We start from the raw sequence: 19924 nt of genomic DNA on the forward strand, positions 1-19924 counted from the left end.
GGTTTTAAGAAAGTTATTAGTGATAGTGGGAGGAGAAGAGAGATTTGAGACAGCATATTTGGACTTGGTGGTTAAATAGACATGGTTCTTACCTCTCCTGCAGTTATGGCCAGTCCATCCTGGAGAACAGGTGCAATGCCCTGTCACTGGATGGCATTGACCCTGGTTCTCACATGCACATCGCATCTGACAGCCCAGGCCAAATTGGCCTGCAGGGCATGCTGAAAGAGAAAAATACACTCACATGTGGTACTTGTTCAGGGCTCCTGAAGAAGGACACAATGAAAATGTTACATTCATCCTAACGATGCATATCATTATATCAAATTCAATTGTCATTCTGCACCTGAATTGACGTGTTCAGTTTTCCAAGTTTATTTTTCTAGGCCTTGGTTGGTACTCACATTCTTACTTCCTTGAATTAAGAAATCTGGTAACGTTTTGGAGAGGAAGAGAAAAATGTCGAAGGAGAAGCCAAATATCAGCGGATAACAAAACAGTGTGGAACGGCACCTGTTTCTTATTTAGTCCAGCAGTAACAGTTGATGAAGGAGACACAGTCAGATCTCTTGGAACTGGGGATGGAACTACTTTGTCAGTCAATGGAAAATAAGTGTGTATTTCGCAGTGGGTTGCAGTGGAATGAACTTGGTAAATGTGAGGGATTACCAGTGCCGCAGTGTAAAGATCACTTTAATATTTTAACTATGGACTAAAAGTGGGACAAGTTACTAGTTTAAGGAAACCATGGGAAAAATGTTGTTTGCAGTTTTCTGGAACACATTGTGAGTTGTACCCACAATGTTGTCTTAGTCGAGCACTGGGGGAGAATCCTAGACACACCCAGCATTATGTATGCGCGTGCATGTATTCAGGCCAGTTCTGCATAGAAACAGTTATTTGATTGGTTTTAAACTGACCGATTATGTGGTTTCAGGAGACATCAGCATAATAACAATTTCCTGATTGGTTCCTGGCATAACCTTGCATGTAGGCAATACAGTAGGAAGTACCTAGCCTACAAAGAGAAAACATCCACCTCTCTCTCTCTCTCCCCCCTCCACTTCTGAATAATGAGAAGTAAAAAGTAATCCAGGCAACCAGTTACTCTCTCTCTCTCACGTCTCTCTTCGAATCTCCTGTGGAAGGTAAAAGATACTGAAAGGGTGAAATTTCAACAGGTGAATAAAAGACTGAGAATTAGTGTCACCACAACTTGGTGTCATTGGTAAAGAATCAGAAGGAATAAAGAGAAAACTAAGAAAATTACTTATTAATGTCTGAGATTCTGACTGGTGCCAGAAGTGTGTTGCTTCAATTCTTTGTCTCTTCCTCAACTATAATATTTGTGTTTTGCCTCTTTGTGTATTTAGTTATATATGATTCGGAGATGCCGGTGTTGGACTGGGGTATACAAAGTTAAAAATCACACAACACCAGGTTATAGTCCAACAGGTTTAATTGGAAGCACACTTGCTTTCGGAGCGATGCTCCTTCATCAGGTGATTGTCATGAAGGAGTGTCGCTCCGAAAGCAAGTGTGCTTCCAATTAAACCTGTTGGACTATAACCTGGTGTTGTGTAATTTTTAACTTAGTTATATATGTGTGGGAATTTTAAAAGGGGGTAGAGTTTAAGCTATGGAGTTCTAAGCTAGCAATTCATGTTCTTTTCTTGCTATTGGTTACAAAGTTTGATTATAATATGTAGGTTACTTTTATGTTACTGAAAACCTAGTGTATATATTCTTTTAACCTGAATTAGATGGTTAGATAAAATTGGTGGTTAAATCACATTTTCACATTTATGACAATTCTAGGAATCATGCATGATTTTCAGTGCACCATCCCTGTGAAATGTGACAACAGGAAACGTGGTTGTCAAGTATTTATTGGCACATTCCCCATATTCAAATCACAGAACATCATAAAGTATGAAAACATAAGAAAAAAATCTGATGAATGCCAGAGAACAAAATAAACACACAAAACATTGGCAATACACAGCAAGAAATTCAAAATCTGCATCGGAAAGATAGTTTACCAGAACCAAGTCAAACAGTCATAGAGTCACAGAGATGTACAGCACGGAAACAGACCCTTCAGTCTAGTCACCCATGCCGACCAGATATCCCAACCCTATCTCGTCCCATTTGCCAGCATTTGGCCTATATCCCTCTTAAACCCTTCCTATTCATATACCCATCCAGACGTCTTTTAAATGTTATATTGTACCCACCTCCACCACTTCCTTGGTAGCTCATTCCTTACACACACCACCCTCTGCATGAAAAAAGTTGCCCCTTAGGTCCCTTTTAGATCTTTCCCCTCTCACCCTAAACCTATGCCCTTTAATTCTGGCTCACCCCAGGGAAAAGACCTTGTCTATTTGCTCTTCTGGCTCTAAGTTCCTTTTCTTCTCGTGACTCCCAAAAATCTTGCTGAGGTACAGACACCCACACCCCAGTTCCTGGAGGTCATGTTGAGAGATGCAATTCCACGGTTACTTTATTTAGATTAGATTACATTACAGTGTGGAAACTGGCCCTTCGACCCAACAAGTCCACACCGACCTGCCGAAGCACAACCCACCCATACCCCTACATTTACCCCTTACCTAACACTACAGGCAACTTAGCATGGCCAATTCACCTGACCCTGCACATCTTTGGACTGTGGGAGGAAACCGGAGCACCCGGAGGAAACCCACGCAGACATGGGGAGAATGTGCAAACTCCACACAGTCAGTCGCCTGAGGTGGGAATTGAACCCGGGTCTCTGGCGCTGTGAGGCAGCAGTGCTAACCACTGTGCCACCGTACCTCGCCTAAGTGTTCAATTTTCAATGTGAGCTAAGGTGCTCACTCCATTGGGTAGTCAACTGGGCAGTGCAGCGAAGAAACTCCAAGAAATTTCCAGCAATTAATTCCTAGAGATCCTAAGATTTTAGAGTTGATTTGTTGGATTTATCCAATAAAGGGGGAACAGTACTAAGATCCAAGCTTTTCCAAATCAGAACAAATATGGGCCATAGATTCAGATGAACAAAATTTAAAACTCCCTCAAAATTCCGCTAAGACTGGAAGTCAATTATAGAATCGTAGAGATGTATAGCACGGAAACAGACCCTTCAGGCCAACTCATCCATGCCAACTAGATATTCTAACATTAATCTAGTCCCATTTGCTAGCATTTGGCCCATATTCCTCTAACCCCTTCCTATTCATGTACCCGCTGTTTAAATGTTGGAACTAGAGCAGCCTCCACTACCTCCTCTGGTGGCTCATTCCATTCAAGTATCACCCTTTGTGTGAGAAAGTTGTCCCTTAGGTTCCTTTTAAATCTTTCCCCTCCCACCTTAAACCTATGCCCTCTAGGTTTGGACTCCTCTAACCTGGGGAAAAGCCCTTCACTCTTCACCCTATCCATGACCCTCATGATTTTATAAACTTCTACAAGGTTACCCCTCATCCTCCAATGCTCCAGGGAAAATAGCCCCAATCTATTCAGCCCTTTCCTATACCTCAAACCCTCCAACATCCTTGTAAATTCTTTCTGAACCCTTTCAAGTTTCACAACATTGTTCCTACAGCATTGGCAATTTCAAGCTGAAATTGATAGATATTGATAGTCAAAGGGTTAGGGTTAGGATAACAGAGCCAAAGTGATTGAGTTAAGATACAGAGCAGCCATATAGTAACTGAATGATGGAACAGGCTCAGGGAACTGAATTATCTCTCCCTATTCCTGGGGCAAGAAAGAGATATACACAAAACTAATAACTAACTTCCAATATATTGGACTGTTAGGGCAAATGGGCCCTATTTGAATCAGGGGTTTTAGGGGAGCATGTAATTCAGAGGTTGTAATGAAGACAGGCATGTCTAAACTTCCCTAAATCAAGCTACGTCAGGTAGAATACTCACAGGTCTGACATAGTTTCCCTGTGAATCCTGGTGGGCAGGTACACTGCCCAGTCTTCTTATTGCAGGTTCCATTGTTCTCACAGATAGGGCAAATCCCCTTGCAGGCCTGCCCCCAGTGACCCGCTTGGCACTCTGTGGAGAAAACAGAGGGATAGAAATTGGTAGAAAATAATGCGAGACAGCTGATCAAAGTTAATGTCACTTAGCTCTCAACACATGCAAAAAAAATGCCCATGCAATAAAAAACCTAATTTATATTTTTGAAATATGAATTTCTAAGCCCTACATTGCTAGTAACCTGGACAGAATGTGTACCACTCTTCAGGATTGTCTACCCTAACCAGCTAATGGATGGTGAGCATGGATTATGAGCTTGGGTCCTGCTGCATGGCTCACTCAGCCTACCTAAATGCCAAGGCAAAAACTATTATCAAAAGTACAAGACACTCATCAAAGCTTATAGCAGCCTCACTGGTGTTAACTTCTGAGGATAGCTAAATCAAAAAGGTTAAGTAAGCAACATTTTTTAAAAATAAGAAATCTCCATTTAACCTTTCCCGATTGTTGGCATGTGCTGAGAGTAGAATCATAGAGATGTACATCATGGAAAAGGCCCTTTGGCCCAACTTGTCCATGCTGTCCAGTTTCCAGAATTAAACTAGTCTCATTTGCCTGCATTTGGTCCATATCCCTCCATTCCTGTCCCATCCATGTACTTGTCCAAATATTTCTTAAATAATGAAACTGTACTCGCCTACACCCCCAACCCTGGCAGCCCATTCCAGACACTCCCCAACCGGACCTTTTTGTATCTCTCCCCGCTCACCTTAACCCTGTGCCCTCTGGTGTTAGACTCCCCTCACATGAGGGAAAAGCTGTTGACTATCTACCTTACCCATGCCTCTCAGAATTTTATGGACCTCTATAAAATCACCAGTCAGTCTCCTATGCACCAGAGAAAATAGTCCCAATCTTTGCAGCGTCTCCTTATAACTCAAATTCAAAGGTTATTGCACTAAAACCACGTGAGGCCACTTGAAACTGCTTGAAGACAAGACTGGCGAAAACTAGCAGGGCCCTTTAAACTAGGAACTAAGTCTAAGTACTTGCAGAACAGCCAAAATAGACAATGTACTTACTACATTAAAAGTGATGAGGAGGAGCTGGTGTTGGACTGAAGTGGACAAAGTTAAAAATCACACAACACCAGGTTATAGTCCAACAGGTTTCTTTGGAAGCACTAGCTTTCAGAGCGCTGCTTCTTCGTCAGGTGTTGTGTGATTTTTAACTGCATTAAAAGTGGCGGATCTGCAGTTACCTCCTATAGTGATGATACGTGGTTAATACCATTTGCTCAATATCAGTGTCTGCCCATTCTAAGTGTGGATTGTGGGAGTGGTGGGGATGGTGTATGTGACATCCCCTGAAGCAATCAAAAAGGGAGACAGTTTTATATATTGATAGTGCTATCTGTGGTTATATGAATGCAAAAAGCATCATTTCTATTATTTTGAACTGTTGCAAATGTTTTTAATTATAATTCTGCTCAGTCTATGCTAGCACAGATTAACACAGGAACAAAATATTGCTCTTGATGTTTGTCCACTGACCTTTCTTACAGCCAGGGCCCGTTTTTCCAGGCGGGCAGCTGCATTTCCCAGTCACACTGTCACATGGGGCTCCTCCACAGTCACAGGTCTGCAGACAATTCACTCCAAACTTGTTACTGGCACATTCTGCAATCAGAAGAGGCAGATAGAATCAATTCTCTCATATAACAACTCCTATGTCTACTCGAGATTTCTGTGACTGCATTTTTCAGCCTAGGCTGCTTCCAGGGAACAGTCTAGAACCTGATCATGGCTATTACATTGAAACACTGTTGTCTAACATGTCAGCCATATGTGACTAAGTGGGATAATCGATGTGGCTAAAGTGACTAAACTTTTAATTTGCAAATAATACTAAGTAATAGGAACTATTGTTGTACATAATATTATGTAATATGTTGCATGTAAATATTAATTTCTGGAGCAATTGTTGCCAAAATAATCAGAGCAAAAGCAGTGTTCTGTTTATTAAGTTATGTGTGCTTTATTTCTTAATATCTGCTTATTGATTACCACTTCACCTGTGTCCTTTGGGAAGGAAACTATCATCCTTACCTGGCCTGGCCTACACGTGACTCCAGGCCCACAGCAATGTGGTTGACCCTTAACTGCACTCTGGGCAAATGGGGTTGGGCAATAAACTCTGGCTGAGCCAGCAATGCCCTCGTCTCGTGAATGAATAAAAAAACAAAAACATCCAAAGGACTATTTATCACAGATGTAAAGATCTGACTTCATATTCCTCGCTGTGGCAAGTATGCCCACCAATGTTGAGTGGATGGATTGGGCTAGGATCAGACGGGTTCACTGTCATAAGGGTGTGGAACCTAGTTAATAAGATGCATTTGGGTTGATAGCATGAGCAATCGTGTAAGGCCTCATGGAAAGAAACACTCCATGCCACTTAATGAAAATTACACATGGCTGATTTTTGTGGGATTCAGCTCCTTGTCCAAAGACACAAGATTTACGTACGGAAGGGACCCGGGTCTAATTCCTGCACAGGTTGACTGGCTGAACATTCCATCTGATTCCTGTTTGGGAATAAAGATCCCATATAGAGTTGCACTCAAATCTGTTTTCAAGTGTGCATGGTCCCTGACAGCACAAAACTGCCCCTAATATGTCAACCTCAGAGAATGAGAGGTATGGTGGTTCTTGAGGGTAATGTGGAGGTACAAAATAGAAGAGGTTTCTACTCTGGTCTGACCACACTGTAGCTTGGGAGTGCTTGACCCTAACACAGGGCCCTTGGATGGAAAGGTTCCATTCCCCAACTTGACATATGAGCATCCTAGCACACAGAGAAAGGAAGGACAGGGAAAGAAATAGGTGCACTACTGGGCTTTCAAAGTCTTGTCCAAACCACAAAGAAACTTCAAAGGTAACTTGGCTGCATTGCCGTAAATGAATTCACAGGTGTGTGCTTGTGGTTTAATGAGTGCTTCAGGAGATTTCATGTGCTTCAATCATTTCAAGGTTACCAGTCCAAAAAGAACCTGCTGGGAAACTCATTGTAACCATAAGGAGACAAAGGAAAACACAAACATGAGCCAACTGAGGCAGTTGAAGACCTTACAGGGCATGGTCTTTGATCTGCATGGACTCCTGCTCGGAGCTTGGTTTTTTTAAAATCATTTAATATTTAAAAAGGACTTAACTTTATATAGCATCTTCCATAACCTCAGAAAATTGCAAGGCACTTTATAACTAATTAATAATGTTTTCTGCTTTGTAATGTAAAGATTAGTGAGGGTACTAGGACAGAAAGTTCAGCAGCAAACCTCTCACAGTTTGCAAGTGGAGAAGGCTGACAAGGAAGAATGACCTTGTGAAAGCATCTTTTTCATTCAGACATACACCTTTGAAATAATTCACCTCACCTGCATGTTGCCCTATTATCATCATGTCAAAAACTGCTATACAGTTGGTAAGGTCAAAGACCAATCTTGATCATTTCCAGAAACCAAATGTGCTTTTTTTTCAGCAAATGATTTTGGAGGAGGGAAAAAAAACATAAATTTGCACCAAGTGTGAATGAATTAATATTATTATGGTGTTAAAGACTCATTCAATGTGTGAGAGAAGTCTGTTAAATAGCAGTGTCCTCTCCCATGTCCAGCAATCGTTCAAAACCAGCTTCACTGGGCAGGACCTGTTGTTTGTATGCCTGACACCAGACACCACCTCCCACCACTGAAGCTGCTGCCTGGTTATGGCAGGAGCCTCTCAGGAAGACAGCAGAAATACTTTAGGGATATTCAGAAAGCATCCTTGAAGAGATCAAACATCTCCATCGACTCATAGAAGTACTTGGCTTGTGACTGACTAAAACGCTGTGAGCTTATTTGGGAAGGCACTGACCATCAAGGCATTGGAGAAAGCACACAAACTTCCAAATAGCTCAGCCACCTAACCCTTTAAGTAGCACCTACTGCACACGTAGCAGAGTCTGCAGACTGCACATTGAACTTGTCAACTTTCTCAAACCCATCGAAATGGAGGAGAAGCAAATCATCCTCAACTGCAAAGGACTACCTGAAAAAGTGTACATCTCCATTCCATAAACAATTCACTCCATTGGGTTAATATCTGGGTTGAACCTTGCAGGTTGTCACATCTCTCACCAGTGTGGTTTTTGAAGTTAGAAGATTGCAGCTGGTCAATTCCCTCTACTTCACTCACCTAAATACTCAGCTGTTCAGATGGGCTAACATCCTCCATACTATTGGATTAGTGAACCAGTCCAGCAGGAATCTAATCCAAATTGAATGACGATCTAGTGTTTATGTGAATCTGTTTCCCTGGACAATCGAGAAAGATCTTCTTAATTAAACATATATCATGGATCTCTATATTTGTTAATGTATATTGTGGATCAGGGAATCAGAATTACATTTTGAGATTATTATCATCTGATATATTGACCAATGATTTATAGTGATTACGAGGATGGAATACTGGCTAAAGTTATCACTATAACAGAATCCCAGAATACAGGAAATTCAAGAGGTTTAAGACCTAAGTCTGAATCAGTACTATTAACACAGTCAAATTCAATGATAATTTTGAGTGATAGGAAATCTCCTGAAGAAGAGTTATAGCCAAAATGTGGACTTCTCCATTTCCTGATGCTGCCTGGCTTGCTGTGTGCTTCCAGCCTCCCGTTTGTCTATTTTGGATTCCAGCATCTGCCCAGGTTATTCTGCCTGTTGCAGAGATGTTACAAAGGCACACATTCAATGATGCTATGAAGACACACATTCGTACCTCTTCCAGCAGCACCAAACACCACAAGTCACAGAGTCAAAGAGATATACAGCACGGAAACAGACCCTTCTGTCCAACTCGTCCATGCCAACTAGATATCCTGTGACTCTACTATGAACGGACAATGAACCTGCACTCCAAGGCCTCTTTGTTCAGCAACACTCCCCTTACCATTAAGTGTATTAGTCCTGCCTTGATTTGCTTTTCCAAAATGCAGCCCCTCACATTTATCTAAGTTAAACTCCATCTGCCACTCCTCAACCCATTGGCCCATCTGATCAAGATCCCGTTGTACTCTGAGGTAACCTTCTTCGCTATACAATACACCTCCAATTTTGGGGTCATCTGCAAATGCACTAACTATACCTCCTATGTTCACATCCAAATCATTTATATAAATTACAAAAACTCATTGATGTAATGCAGAACAACTGATTCTAAACAGGCTCATTTCTGACACCTTCTTCCACTTTAATCAGGGAAAGCTCGTGATCCAAAGCTTGATCCAAAGCATGGCTGTGCAGTTTGCTGGATTTATCTGATGATGTTACATCTCACAGCCTAACAGAATTTGGGTGCATTGATAAGCAAAAATGCCATGGTGGAGTTCAATTCTGCAGCTAGATATTCTGGGCCAGGAAATTAAAAGCTGTGTATGCCAAGTCAGGTGTTTGGGTATTATGAAGAATTGTGCTGAATGGTTTCTATTTTCCCAGCCATTTTTTGTAACAGCATCAACATTTCTGAAACATTGATGAATGGCAGAGCTGCCAATAATTGAGCAAATCTGATGTATTCAATTTTCAGTCATGAACTTCAGGTGGTACAGTGACTCTGTGGTTAGTGCTGCTGCCTCACAGTGCCAGGGACCCAGGTTCAATCTCACCTTGGGCAACTCCACTTTTGGAGTTGGAGTTTGCACATTCTCTAAATGTCTATGTGGATTTCCTCCCACGGTACACAGATGTGCAGATTAGGTGGGTTGAGCATGTTAGATTGCCCACAGTGCCCAGGGATGCGCAGGCTAGATAGATTAGCCATGGGAAATGCAGCAATAGGGTGGATCTGGCTGGGATGCTCTTTGGAGGGTCAAATGGATGGAGAGGCCTGCTTCCACACTGTAGGAATTCTGTGAAAACTTTATAAGGAACTGGGTCACACAAACATAAAGACAGATAAAGGTTAAAATGCTTAAAATGAGGACATATCACTTTCCTTGAATTTCCTTCATTTCACTTTCCTTCTTCTCACTCCACATGGCCCAGATAGATTTAGATTAATTGCACCATTTGTCATGCAAACAATGTTGTTGCAACACCCATAGCAGCAGTGAAAGCCTTATATTAAAACTATACACCTTAAAGCTTTGAACAAGAAGTGCCACTACTACAATCATTATATGCTTTCATGAACTATCTGGTCATTATCACATTGTTTTTTAGTGGCAGCTTGCTGTGTGCAAATTGGCTGCCATGTTTCCCATGGAAGAACAGTAACTACACTTCTAAAAATACTGAGTTGGCTGATAAGTGCTTTAGGACATTCTGAGGTTGTGAAGCATGATAAATGCTTGCCTTTGCTTCCCTCACCAACAACCTCACCAATACAATGTTTTAATTACTTACATATTCTTGAGAACCACATAAACATATGTACAGAACAGGGCAGGAGAAACAAATATGATCTCATAGATGAATTGCCCATCTAATGCGATAGGCTTGTGAATAGATGCAGATAACAGTCAAAATGTGGGCAAAATGGTGAAAAGGAGAGCATCTGTTGAATCAACCAATATGTCAAGTCCACACTTGATACCGTAAGTTTATTCCTGTTCAATCACATTTTGAAGCTCTTAGCCCAAAATGTCACTCTGTACAAAAATTTAACTATGAATTGTTTCCACAATCAGAGCTTTCATGGTATTGCCCATAGTTGTAAACATAGTACATAGAACATTACAGCATGGTACAGCCCTTCAGTCCTTGATGTTGCACCAACCTGTGGAACCAATCTGAAGCCCATCTATCCTACACTATTCCATTTTCATTCATATCTTTATCCAATGACCATTTAAATGCCCTTAAAGTTGGTGAGTCTACTACAGTTACAGGCAGTGTGTTTCACACCCCTACTATTCTCTGAGTAAAGAAACTACCTCTGACATCTGTCCTATATCTATCACCCCTCAATTTAAGCTATGTCCCCTTGTGCTAGCCATCACTATGCAAGGAAAAAGGCTCTTACTGTCCTCCCTATCTAACCCTCTGATTATCTTATATGTCTTAATTAAGTCACCTCTCAACCTTCTTCTCTCTGACAAAAACAGCCTCAAGTCCCTCAGCCTTTGCTCATAAGACCTTCCCTCCATACTAGGCAACGTCCTAGTAAACCTCCTCTGAACCCTTTCCAAAGCTTTCACATCCTTTCTATAATGTAGTAACCAGAACTGTTTGGAACATAATTGTGACACCTTTTTTGTTTAACCTAACAAATTCCTTCAAAACTAAGCATTGTGTGCAGGAAAGCTGTATGAATTGGCAAATCCAGGTAATTGTGGCTAATTGTAAGTTCAGGGGTCAATCAGACATTAGTGGAAATTTCAGGCTCGAGGTGACTGTCTGGAATTGTGGTATCTACATATTGGTGGATTTTGAGATTGATGACAAAGGACTGCATGTTACTAATTGAAGTATTTGGAATTAATTTGTAAGAGATTGACTCTGTTCTTTGCTTGCTTTCTGGCAAGTCTATAGTATTTCCTTATGTACTGAGAGCACAAATAAATACATTTAGTGACTTTGTACAAAACACTTATGTAAGGAAGTCAATTTCTCATTGTTTCACATGGAACTGAAAATCAGTATCACAATCTACTACCAACTAAGTAAGATCACCCATGTTTTACTCTAAACTTGCTATTCATGCCCATCGCAACAGTCTGTACTCCCTCTTTAGTAGAAATCTTCAGAAATCTCAGAGAAATAGCATAAATGACCAACAGCGCATTTATTCAGAGAATCTTCGGTTGAAGTTATAGAGTCATAGAATCATAGAGATGTACATTGTGGAAACAGACCCTTCAGTCCAACTCATCCACACCAAACAGATACCCTCAATTAATCTAGTCCCATTTGCCAGCATTTGCCCCCTACCCCTCTAAACCCTTCCTATTCATATACCCATCCAGATGCCTTTTAACTATTGTAATTGTACCCACGTCCACCACTTCCTCTGGCAGCGTGTTCCAGACACACACCACCCTCTGCACAAAAAAAGTTGCCCTTTTAAATCTCTCCCCTCTCACCTCAAACCTATGCCCTCTAGTTTTGGACTCCTCTACTCTGGGAAAAAAGATTTTGGCAATTCACCCTATCCATGTCCCTCATGACTTTATAAACCTATATAATGTCATACAATTATGGCAGGAGATCAGGGAATCCTTAGGCTAGACATCCTCTCTTTCCCTCACATCTCTGTGATGCAGCCTAGCATGTTTGCCCAAATTAAGGGTGCCATATAAATATGTTGTTGTTGAACTGCTGGTGTATTGCTGGTCACAATATGCCATGTGTTTTAGTTGTGGGTATTTTAATAGCTGAGTGAAAGAAATGTAGTCCCTCAAATTCTAATTACAGTGAACACTGAATCCCAATTGAACTTGCTATCTTAATCCTAAATTTCTTATGCCAGTTTCATGTGCATTAGGGTCCCATAATCTTTATCCCTAATGTCGCTTTCTTCTCCATATCTTATATTTCATAACAGGTATCCCATATTGTGTATCTTAATCTTATTTTCCTACCCTACATGTTTTGCAATGGTATGATATTTGTTAACCTCCAAATGCTATAGTTAGATGCATATCATGCACTTAATTTCAGATCTCTAATGCTAATCATATTCCCATATTCATTATATTGGTATCATATCTGTTCTGTTCCAAAATTCTTTGCTGTTGAATAATTTCATATTCATTGTGTTACTTCCATAGCTCTGAGCTTAATCACCTCCACTGCTTCTCTGGTCTGGTGGCACAGTCCTTCTGCTACCCCTAACTCTTACAACTTTGCCCCATGTTTCTGACACAGGGCAGTCGTGCTTCACAACTCAGTTTGAGGTCACATTTTCTTTCAGCACTTTTACATAGATTCTTTCCTATACTCTCCTCCTCCCTAATTGATGACAGATGTCTATCTTTGCTTGTTTAACAAGGTTCTAAACATTGCCAGACCCTCTCGATGGCCCACAAACCAAATGTTTCAACAAAATATTCCTGTTATTTCCTGTACCTCAGTCAGAACAAAAAGATCACAGTGTGTTGGAAACAAATTCTCAGATTAAATATTTCCAATTTTGTTGATGGAAAAGTGTATTAATACCAACACAACTCAAGTGTGTGAAATTGAAAAGTTTGGAAAACTACAATCCCCATTCCTGTCTATCCCTTGATTCTTTTGACCCCCTAGAACACTTACGCACACACTTGAATCACAAATTTATTTCTTCTGTATGTGTTAAAGTTAGGGATGACAGCTCAGGGAAGATGATATCCACATTTAATGCCATGTCATGATGAAGCCCGTTTGAAAGTTAAGTTTGACTCTGGTTAAATTAAAGACAAAGCCCTTTCAATCTTACGTCTCATGGATCAGAGTAAATAATGATTAATGCATTCTCTGGGCTGAAGCATATATCAGGTATAGACAGGATAGATCGAGTGAATCCTTAGAAGAGTATAAAGGCAGTAGGAGTATACTTAAGAGGGAAATCAGGAAGGCAACACGGGGACATGAGATAGCTTTGGAAAATGGAATTAAGAAGAATCCAAAGGGTTTTTACAAATACATTAAGGATAAAAGGGTAACTAGGGAGAGAATAGGGCCTCTCAAAGATCAGCAAGGCAGCCTTTGTGTGGAGCGGCAGAAAATGGGGGAGATACTAACGAGTATTTTGCATCAGTATTTACTGTGGAAAAGGGCATGGAAGAATGCAGGGAAATAGATGGTGACATCTTGAAAAATGCCCATATTATAGAGGAGGAAGTGCTGGATGTTTTGAAATGCATAAAGGTGGATAAATCCCCAGGACCTGATCAGGTGTACCCTAGAACTCTGTGGGAAGTTTAGAAAGTGATTGCTGGGCCTCTTGCTAAGATATTTGTATCATCGATAGTCACAGGTGAGGTGCTGGAAGACTGGAGGTTGGCTAATGTGGTGCCACTGTTTAAGAAGGGTGGTAAGGACAAGCCAGGGAACTATAGGCCATCGAGCCTGATGTTGGTGGTGGGCAAGTTGTTGGAGGGAATCCTGAGGGACAGGATGTACATGTATTTGGAAAAGCAAGGACTGATTAGGGATAGTCAATATGGCTTTGTACGTGGGAAATCATGTCTCACAAACTTGATTAAGTTTTTTGAAGAAGTAACTAAGAGGATTGATGAGGGCAGAGTGGTAGATGTGATCTATATGGACTTCAGTTCAATAATGTTCCCCATGGGAGATTGGTTAGCAAGGTTAGATCTTATGGAATACAGGGAGAACTAGCCAATTGGATACAGAACTGGCTCAAACGTAGAAGACAGAGGGTGGTGGTGGAGGGTTGTTTTTCAGACTGGAGGCCTGTGACCAGCGGAGTGCCACAAGGATTGGTGTTGGGTCCTCTACTTTTTGTCAATTATATAAATGATTTCGATGTGAGCATAAGAGGTATGGTTAGTAAGTTTGCAGATGACACCAAAATTGGAGGTGTAGTAGACAGCAAAGAAGGTTACCTCAGGTTACAACAGGATCGTGATCAGATGGACCAATGGGCTGAGAAGTGGCAGATGGAATTTAATTCAGATAAATGCGAGGTGCTGCATTTTGAGAAAGCAAATCTTAGCAGGACTTATACACTTAATGGTAAGGTCCTAGGGAGTGTTTCTGAACAAAGAGATCTTGGAGTGCAGGTTTATAGCTCCTTGAAAGTGGAGTCGCAGGCAGATAGGACAGTGAAGAAGGCGTTTGGTATGCTTTCCTTTATTGGTCAGAGTATTGAGTACAGGAGTTGGGAGGTCATGTTGCAGCTGTACAGGACATTGGTTCGGCCACCATTGGAATATTGCATGCAATTCTGGTCTCCTTCCTATCGGAAAGATGTTGTGAAGCTTGAAAGGGTTCAGAAAAGATTTACAAGAATGTTGCCAGGGTTGGAGGATTTAAGCTATAGGAAGAGGCTGAACAGGCTAGGGCTGTTTTCCCTGGAGCGCCGGAGGCTAAGGGGTGACCTTATAGAGGTTTACAAAATTACGAGGGGCATGGATAGGATAAATAGACAAAGTGTTTTCCCTGGGTTGGGCAAGTCCAGAACTAGAGGGCATAGGTTTAGGGTGAGAGGGGAGAGATATAAAAGGGAGCTGGGGGCAACTTTTTCACACAGAGGGTGGTGCATATATGGAATGAGCTGCCAGAGGAAGTGGTGGAGGCTGGTACAACTGCAACATTTAAGAGGCATTTGGATGGATATATGAATAGGAAGGGTTTGGTGGGATATGGGCCGGGTGCTGGCAGGTGGGACTAGATTGGGTTGGGCTGTCTGGTCAGCATGGACGGGTTGGACCGAAGGGTCTGTTTCCATGTTGTATATCTCTATGACTTGATGTTTGATCAAGAAGCCATTCAGCTCACTTATTCTCAAGATCTCAAAACCAGAACTAACTGTTCACATTTTTCATAAAACCTACTTATTTTTAAAACTAAATATAACACTTAACTGCCACTTTTTGGTTATTCATCGAGGTTTTTCAATGCAAAAGGGGAGAGCTCCAGTCCACAGATCTCATTACAATGATCCACTGAACACAATCTGGTTAGTGACAGCATGGATCCATAATGAGACAAAATACTGTTTCTAAATGTATTGAGGTATAGCAAACATGAGTAAAGTGGTCTCTACATTTCTGCTTCAAAACTTGGAGTTTGGTACAATAGGGGCTATATTCTCTACTTGTGCTAACCAACATTTTTCCCTCAAACAACATCACTAAAACAGATTTGGTAGTTGTTGTCCCATTGCTGCTTGTGGGAACCTCTAGTGTGAAAATCAGCAGCTGTTTTTCGAATGTTACAGTAGAGACTTTATTTCAAAACTACTTCATTGGCTGTGAACAATTTGGGACATCTTGAGGTTGTGAAAAGTGCTATATAAATGCAAGTTTGTTCTTATTGAGAAGTTACAATGTGAGCGATTCCTTAATCAATCAAGTAATTCTAGGTTAGGGATTTAAACTAAACTGAAAAAAAAAATCATCTGGTAATAATTAATTGGTAAGGATTTCAATGGAGATTAATTGAGAGGATTATATTGGGACATGGCTTGTAAATTCTACTCACTTAAATGAAGCAGGTACTTTGGCAAACAGAACAACTTTGTGCTCAATCAATTAAAGAACATCCATTGGGGAATGAAGCACAGCCAGTGGCTTCAGGGTCAGGTAAAGACAGAAAAAAACTTTAATTCTTTAGACCATTTTCACAACTTCAGGACATCACAAGGCAGTTTGCAACCCATGAATTACTTTTGAAATCGAAACACTGCTGTTGCGTGGGCAAACACAACAGACAGACTGTGTACAGCAAAGCCACCCAGGATTTTCAGCAATCAGCTAAACTGCTCAGTGCTGTTGGAGGAGGGCTCAATGCTGGGCCGGGACACCAAATGATGAAAAACGACTCATTCAATAAGGAGGCCAGTACACTGGAAGGTGAGGACAAAGAGAACTCTATCTTGGCTCTGGCAAGGAGAAGAGCTGAGATCAGAAATGTTGAAAATGTGCCAGACATGTGATCAAGACAGAGGAACAGGGAGAATGTAATAGAGTCCTTACAGGGTGTAGGGTGTGAGGCAGCATCGTTGTGATAGTTATGGGAGTCAATGCACTTATACTGAATATTCATTGATAGCATATTTGCAAGAAATGGAGACAGAGAACTCAAGAAATGGAAGGGAGGAGTTACAGATGGACAATATTAAATTGAGAAAAAGGTGGAAATTGGGAAATAAGTTGACATTTGATTGGAAAACCTTATCAACTCTGTTACCACAACCCACGATTTCCCCACTATTCCACTTTCAACATTCCAAAGACACTATTTCCTCCATGATAGCCTGATTCACTCATCAACCACCCCCAATGCTCTGACCCTCTCCCACAGTATCTTTCGTATAAATGCAGGAGATGTAATACCTACCCTTTTACCTTGTCTCTCTCACTGTCCAAAACCTCCAACACTCCTTCCAGGTGAAGCATGTTTTATGTGTCTTTCTTTCAATCTATTATACTATATTCGCAATCTACAATGTGACATCCACTCATTGGGGAAACCAAATGCAGATAGGGTGACCATTCTGTCCACAAGCATGACCTGACCTTTGGATGGCCTGTTGTGTTAATTCTTCAGCTTGCTCTCATGCTAGCATCTCTTCTCTGGACCTGCTGGACTATTCCAGTGAAGCTTTCTTTAAGCTTAAGTTTGAGGCATACCACTTCATCTTTCATTTTGACACTTTATATCTTTCTGGCCTCAACCTGGAGTTCAACAGTTTCAAAATCTAAGTCCTGCATGCCCCATGACCATTTTGTTCCTTGTTCTTTGCATGTTTTGGGACATATTTCTCTTACTTCTGCTTTCAGACAACAGCACAGCCTGCTCTAGGCACATCTGTCATTTACCTTTCTTTTCTCACAACACTACCATTCCCATTGTCCCTGTAATACTAACTCTCCTGTCATTCAATCCCTCTAGTCTATTATCATATTACAAATGGCCTTTTGTTACTGGCTCATCCAACACTTGTTCAAAACCTTTTATAACCATTTCTGATGAAACATTAACTCTGTTTCTTCGCAAGTAAAACCTGATCTGCTGTTTTGAGTGTTGCCTGTTTTTGTTTAAAACAGAACTACAGAACCTGGTCAGTTTTTTTCTATTAACCTGAATCCATCAGACAGGTAAACTGGGTATCTTGATTAAATCATTAACTTTGATGGTGACCCCAGGAATAGAATGGCTTGACAATTAATGCAAGTTCCCAAGTGGATTATCATGTAATGGTGTACTGAAGTTAAATTAAACAGTGGATTATTGGAACATGATCCTGTAGATTTAAATCTGTTGTAAAATCTCTGGGCGAAAGATGAACAGACAAAAAAAATTAATTGATTGACTTGTTTTCCTTTCTTAAAAACCACTTGGACAGTTTAAAACATGGTGACTATGCATTACATATAAGAGACAAATGCATAAGTCTTGTGTGTACAGTACATTATGTGTACAGATGGTTCACTTTTTAAATGAACTCTCGACTTGTGGGCATCACTTCCGAGATTGTATTTATTGCAACTCCCTAGGTGTTCCGGTTAGAATTGAGGGGCTTGCATTTCAGAGCTTGGTTATAGTCACCAATGTAGCTAGGAGGCTGGAGTCACATATAGATACTTATCAAATGATGGAGCAGGTTCAAAGAAAGAAGAGTCTATTCCTGCTCCTGATTCGTATAAGCCAGACTGGATAAGAATGACAGGAACCAGTGACCTTCTTTACAACAGTTTAAGAGCTTCAGTCCAACTTGCATTGGTTTATTTACTTTCAAATTTTTTGTGTGAAAGATTGAATTAAAATTCTTAATCTGCAATGGTGCAGTTGGAACACTTGGATTATTAGACCAGTACCTATGATACAGCATTGGTCATATAAGCACTTAGATACAAGGTGACAAAAATGGTGCTGCTGTAAAATCATAGTTTGATAACACATATATGTATCCCTATTGTCGCTTATGCAAATGCTTCACCAAAGCTCCTAATACCAATGCAGTTCGTTGTTCAATCTTTTCCCTCCAGCTTTCCTGTCTTCTGCTATGGTGCAAGCCTGGCCTCAGTGGATAGCATACTTAACTCGGAGTCACAAAGTTATGGATTCAAGGTTCATTCCAGAATTGAAGATATTACCTAGACTGACGCTCCAGTTAGCACTGACCAAGAGCTACACTGTCAAAGGTACTATCTTTCAATTGAAATATTGAACCAAAGCCAATGTGCTCTCTCAGATTCCATGGCACAATTCAAAGGAGAGAAGAGGTAGTTTCCACTGCTTTCCTGTCCAATACTTGTCTCTCAAACAATACTACAACAAATAATCTAATCATTATCTCACTGTTATCTTTGAGTTCTTTCCTATGTGCAAATTAGTTACCAGGCTTCCTATATTGCAACAACGACTCCACTTCCAAAAGTGCTTCATTCACTCAGAAGTACTTTGAAACATGCAGTGGTTGTGAAAAATGCAATATAAATGGAAATTTGTTCTTTCTTTCATACATTTAATCATCAGGGTGAAGATATTGAGCAGAATTTCCCTTCTCCTTATAAAAAACACAACAAAGCAGTCTTTCAGAGAATTGAAATCAGACCATTTGAATCTAACCATATTTCTCTCTTCAAGTCAAAGGATGACGTGCTGTAATTTCTTATGTATCTGACAATGGTGTCATGGTGTTGAAAACACTGAATTCCATTGTCCTCTCCACTGCTGTCTGCAAAACAGTGATTGAAGGAAGGTAATGCCTGTTTGACTTATTCTGTCAATTTTTAACTTGAGATATTGCCCCTCTGTGCTGTCAGTATACTGACATGCAAAATGGCAAATGATTCCAATCTGTACATGGTGCAGCCCAGGGAAACTAACAAATCTATAGCTCAAATTTACTTACAGTCTTACTATTAGCATTTCCATCTTATTACTAACTGCACACTGCTGAGGATTGATGCAAAGGTTCCAAGATTTTAAAGTCATTTGGGAAATCAACACCCACTGTCAGCATCAATCTCAACGGCAAAAACAGGTACGTAGTCTGGATTATTGCAGACCATAGCTCCCCACCAATGAAGTAAGAACTCCCCTCAGCATGACAGGGGTGAATCTGTGATTCACAATTCTCCAGTGGGAGCTACAGTGTTGAAGTTTTGATTCTGTGGCTCTTGCATCAAGCAAACATTGATCTGTTGGGAACTGTACAGCTACGGATCACCTCTGAGTCAGAAAGTCACAGTCTTTAGACTCACTACAAAGTCCAGAACATGCG

The 19924-nt window shown here is 40.8% G+C and overlaps 1 protein-coding gene across 3 annotated transcripts in view; it reads right to left on the reverse strand.

Moving 5' to 3' along the window:
* LOC122540385 (uncharacterized) overlaps positions 1–19924 on the reverse strand; it is a 435023-nt gene that overhangs the window by 39043 nt on the left and 376056 nt on the right. For all 3 annotated transcript variants that reach the window (XM_087980369.1, XM_043676046.2, XM_087980370.1), the window contains 3 exons: positions 5534–5659; positions 3924–4055; positions 93–221 (listed from right to left, as the gene is read on the reverse strand). In XM_087980369.1, coding sequence (XP_087836495.1) covers positions 93–221; positions 3924–4055; positions 5534–5659 — 387 coding nt within the window. The remainder of the gene's footprint in view (positions 1–92; positions 222–3923; positions 4056–5533; positions 5660–19924) is intronic.

The sequence above is a fragment of the Chiloscyllium plagiosum genome, unplaced genomic scaffold, assembly GCF_037043375.1.
Source record: "Chiloscyllium plagiosum isolate Xiang-an unplaced genomic scaffold, Cpla_swu_hap1 HiC_scaffold_37, whole genome shotgun sequence".
In the NCBI taxonomy this organism is placed as follows: Eukaryota; Metazoa; Chordata; class Chondrichthyes; order Orectolobiformes; family Hemiscylliidae; genus Chiloscyllium; species Chiloscyllium plagiosum.